Source organism: Papaver somniferum, chromosome 7 (assembly GCF_003573695.1).
Source record: "Papaver somniferum cultivar HN1 chromosome 7, ASM357369v1, whole genome shotgun sequence".
NCBI lineage: Eukaryota > Viridiplantae > Streptophyta > Magnoliopsida > Ranunculales > Papaveraceae > Papaver > Papaver somniferum.
This window is the reverse complement of record NC_039364.1, coordinates 10,504,851-10,509,845: the sequence shown is the minus strand read 5'-3', so window position 1 is coordinate 10,509,845 and position 4,995 is coordinate 10,504,851. Positions and strand designations below refer to the sequence as shown.

Here is a 4,995-nt window from a genome sequence, read left to right as displayed (position 1 = left end):
CCCCCCCCCCCCCCCCCCCAAATGCTTTCACCATAAGATTGAGAACCATAAGACCTTTAGCACCATCATTTTAAATGTTTTTTTTTGTGGTTAATGAACTGGATTTTCCATCATATATCTACAGGGTTACGAATCTAATTTGGATTACTTGGAATTCAATTTCACCATATGCTTTGAGTAATGTTATGAAGTGTATAAAAGATTTCTCAAATACAAGTACAACATGTAGTTATAGTGCATGTGCCCATAAATATATTCAAGCAATAAGACAAAAACATACCAACTCTCATTCTCTTGGATATCTATTTAAAAGTGACCAGAGTAGCAAGTTGTAAAGTACAGTAGTAGCAATTTCAATTGAAGTTCCATATGAGACACGGATAGAATGATGTTATTCATTTTACAAAGAATAAAGCACGCAAACATACAGAAAGCATGCTAAGGAACAGGATTAAACATAAGTTCCATCGTTATCGTTCTTTCAATATCATGTCACTAACTGAATAACCACAGATTAAAGGAAATAAAGCGACATACCTGCGGGAGTGTGTCATTTTGGCTTGCGTATAAGTAAACCTCGGCAGTCAGTTCGGAAGTAATCATTTTGGGATTCTTTACCCAAGTCTTGTGGATCTACAGACGGCAAGATATTATCATTCCCAGAAAAGATTACTGTACTGAATTCCTCATCGTTGCCATCGTCATCTCTATAATTTTTGGGAGGTGTCACAAAAACAATAGACTTTTTCTTATCTAACTGGTCTTTGACATAAAATACCTGCTTAGCTTGTGAGGCTAAAATAAAAGGATCATTTTTGTATCCCAACATAGTAAGGTCAACAATCTTGTAGCCAAGAGCATCTCTTTTGACCCCACGTTTATTATCAACCCAATTGCACTTGAACAGATGAACTTTTCTTTCACAGTAATCTAACTCCCATATCTCTTGCAAGACACCATAATAAGAGGCTTTACCATATGTAACGTCATCATCTCTAGATATGTGCATGTCATTTGCTGCAACGCTAACCCCACTATTCTGGTGAATTCTACCATCACGGGATCTTGTGCGGAATAGATATCCATTGATGCGATATACAGTGTATTTCGTTACCTTGTAGTGCGGGCCGTGTGATATCCATCTTAAGTTCTCTGAGATACTTTCTCTGTCGTCTGCCAACTCTTTTTCAACCTGAAATTCATTATTAGGATGAACCTTGACTTTAAAGGAATATAACACATCAAACAAGACACTTTTTCTATGACCTATTACCTCATTTTTTAACCAAGCGCCAAAAGTGTTAGAGTGCTCTTTCTCCAGCCATGCTCGCTTTTTAGTAGAATAGTTAGTTTCCAAATATAGCTTGTGTCGGCTGGTATGTACAATAACCAAATGTTATTATACTTTGTACCAAAAACAAAAACAGGAAAAAAAAACAGAAATAAAAAACAAATTAATACTTACTCTATGTAAGGCTCAATTTCAGGCGTGTTCTGCATTACATAGAAATGTGCTTGTCTCAACTGTTCAGGGGTAACTATACACGGCTCTTCAGCTGATAACAGTTCTCCCTCCTGAGATGTATTATGCCTATCTAGTGGAATACCAATTTTCCTGATGCTTTTATGGTACTCACAATATATCTCAATCGTCTCTTCGGCAAAATTCTCTTCGGCAATGCATCCACAAGGTTGATTCTTGTTTCGCACATGCCCCTTTATAACCTTCATACACCTTTCGAAAGGATACATCCATCGAAAGCAAACCGGACCGCATAACTTCACTTCCCTGGTAAGATGTACAGTTAAATGAATCATGATGTCAAATAAGGATGGAAGAAAATACTTCTCTAGTAAGCATAACGTCACACAGAGATCCTCTTGCAATTTATCTAGCTCTTCCACCTTGATTTCTTTGGAAGATATTGATCTGAAAAAGAAACAAAACCTGATAATAGCATATCTGACAGGTGTAGGCATAATTGATCGAACAGCGACGGGCAAAAATTGTTGCATAAGCATATGGTAATCATGTGATTTGAGTCCGATCAGCTTACGCTCTTTTAGGTTCACAAGGGTGGAAAAATCCGAACAATACCCTTCTGGAACTCTTAACTCGGATAGTGTCTCCAAGAATATGTCTTTTTCTTCCGTAGTTAATGTATAACATGTTGCGGGAAGTATCGTTCCTTTGTCATCTGTCTTAGGGTGTAACTCCGATTTTAACCCCAAACGCACCAAATCCTTTCTGGCGTTTAATCCATCTTTTGTATTCCCGTTGTGCAGCAACGTTCCAACAAGACTTTGTCCCACATTCTTTTCGACATGCATGAAATCAATACAATGTTGGACATTATTATAGCGCCAATATCTAAGTAGTCGCTGCCATATGTTGTACTTGCTCCAGTAAATGGTTTCCCTGCCTTCCTCTTCCTCACCTGACCTATCGACTTCTTTTGATATTTTTCTAATGCTCTCAATTTTCGTTTTTCTGATGCGCTTCATCTTTCCACCTTTTCCAGGTGTAGCCTGCACGTCTTCCCCTTGAGTATTCGTCCCCTTCTTTTCCCATGAATTCTTTATACATTTTACATCCTCATATATTTCTTCCCCGGTCATTGGTTCTGGAGCAGTCTCCCACTCTTGGTTTCCGCCAAATGCCCCCTTCTGCCTTCTGAACGGATGATCATAGGGTAAAAATATTCTATAACCAACATAAACATTCTTGTTTGAGTCATGAAGCCTAATACTGTGCGTTTTTTCCGACACACCACACAACCATGATATCCATCGTATCGACAACCACATAGTGTACCAAGAGCAGGATAATCGTTTATCGTCCACAAAACAACTGCACGTAGAGTAAACATTTCTTGGGCATATGCATCCCATGTTCTCTTTCCCTTCTCAAATAAGAACTGAAAATCTTTAACAAGAGGTTCTAAAAAGACATCGATGTTGTTTCCTGGCGCACCATCTATAAGTAACGACAACATGATGAACTTTCTCTTCATACACAGCCCCGGTGGAAGGTTGTAAATGGCAACCAAAACTGGCCATACACTGTGATGTTTGGTGCCTGTGTTTACATCAACTCCATCAGCCGAAATAGCTAACCGCAGATTTCTTGGATCACCTTTAATTTTTGGTAAATTGTTATCTATCTCTCTCCAAGCATGTGAGTCTGCCGGATGACGTAAAACACCGTCTTTGTTTCTAGTGGTATCGTGCCATATCAAATCTTCTGTTGTGTGCTTCGATTGAAACAACCGCTGAAATCTTGGGATGATGTCGAAGTACCACAATACCTTTGCTGGAACATTCTCGTAAACTTTACCATCCCTGTCAACTTTCCATCTGGTGCTTTACAAGTAGGACACACTTTTTCATCCTTGTACTCATTCCAATAAAGAATGCAGTTGTTGATACATGCATGTATCTTTGTGCACCCTGAACCCATTGCTTTCAATATTTTCTTTGCCTGATATGTACTCTTCGCCATTAAATTACCTTCTTTGGGAAGCATGTCCGATACACCGTGCTTACTCTTCAACTTAAACAACTGCACAATTGTAGACAACTTTGTGAAGTTGGGACATCCTTCGTATAAGGTCTTTTCATCATTTTCAAGTAACTTTTTAAACTTTATAGGGTCATCTGCGAACTCTTCTGCAGCCTGCATCATATCTATAGTGTCTGGAGCATCAGTGGGAGTTCCCATTCCAAAATCTTCGTCTGGAGCATCAGTGGGAGTTCCCATTTTGAAATTCAGCGTGCATACCATTGTTGACGTTAACTGGCCTACTACTAGTTATTGCCTCATCCTTTTCCCCATGCTTATTCCAAATAGTATACGTTTGATCGATTCCATTTATGAATAAATGATCTTCTACGTCCCCAACGGAGCATGCACAGAGATTTAAACAATCTGTACACGGAAACAACATAAGAAATTCATCATATGTCTCACCCTCCTCCTTGAGATGGTTGACAGCATACCGCAGAAACGCCGCAACTCCTTCTCTATAACGTTTCTTCGTTCTATCAGTACTCATCCAGGATTTATCCATTCTGAAACGCAAAGAGACCAGTAGATCCATCAGTTGCACTCCAATGAAAGCAAAAACTGATAAATCAATTCAGAAATACAAGCTTAGCATTAACTAATAAATATGTTTCATTTCAAAACAGTAGTTATCCCCTGACTTGACAATTTAGACATACAAGTCTTGAAATTACCAATAAATTCAGCACCATTTGAAACATAAAAAATTTATATGGACAAACATGGTAATAACAGATGAAACAGGCAATATGCAATTTCCCTCATAGAAACCCATAATCATGCCACACAAACCCATAATCACACATCCAGTATTAACTCAGGAAAATTGGTCTAGTACTTTCAGTATATTGAGTCATTTCAAGTTTTGGAATAACACATACTGAATCTGGAGAAGATGGGAGCAAATGAATCTGGATGATAATAAGACAAATTCTAAGTGGTACTATTTATAATGCAAAGAGTTTGAACTGTGGCCAATTCATAGTGCAGCAGCGAAGATGAAGGGTCTGTATGTCAGCCGCAGTTAGGAGATTTCGCGAGAATGAATTGCAGCAGCTATAGGGTCAGTGTGTTTGTTAAATTAGAGTAAACACTGATCTGTACAGTCGGCAGTTAGAGTCAGCAGTGTCATTTCACAAACCCATAATCATACATCCACACAAACCCATAATCAAAATGTCATTTCGAATAAGTACTCTAATTGATTAACTTAGCAATATCAGATCATAAGTAGTATGTACCTAGTTCTATAATTGACATAGTTGTCAACTTTTATATCTTTGGGAGCTCAAATCTTCTTCTTTAGACAGATGTGAGGTCACATCTGTCGAGAAAGAGATCTAATGTTCATGAAGAATGATTGCACAATGACAATGAGAAAAAAAATACGAAGTACTTAACACTGGTGCATAGTACATCAAGGCTTGAAA

General features: G+C 38.2%; 1 protein-coding gene across 1 annotated transcript; it reads right to left on the bottom strand.

Annotated features, from left to right (window-relative positions):
* Positions 1-550: 550 nt before the first annotated feature.
* On the bottom strand, positions 551-4,100 carry LOC113294073. Its single transcript, XM_026542496.1, has 7 exons — positions 3,782-4,100; positions 3,450-3,735; positions 2,772-3,357; positions 1,949-2,667; positions 1,466-1,789; positions 1,274-1,373; positions 551-1,192 (listed from the first exon to the last, which is right to left on the bottom strand). The coding sequence occupies exons 1-7, from the start codon at positions 4,098-4,100 to the stop codon at positions 551-553; spliced, it is 2,976 nt and encodes a 991-aa protein (XP_026398281.1).
* Between the last annotated feature and the right edge of the window lie 895 nt (positions 4,101-4,995).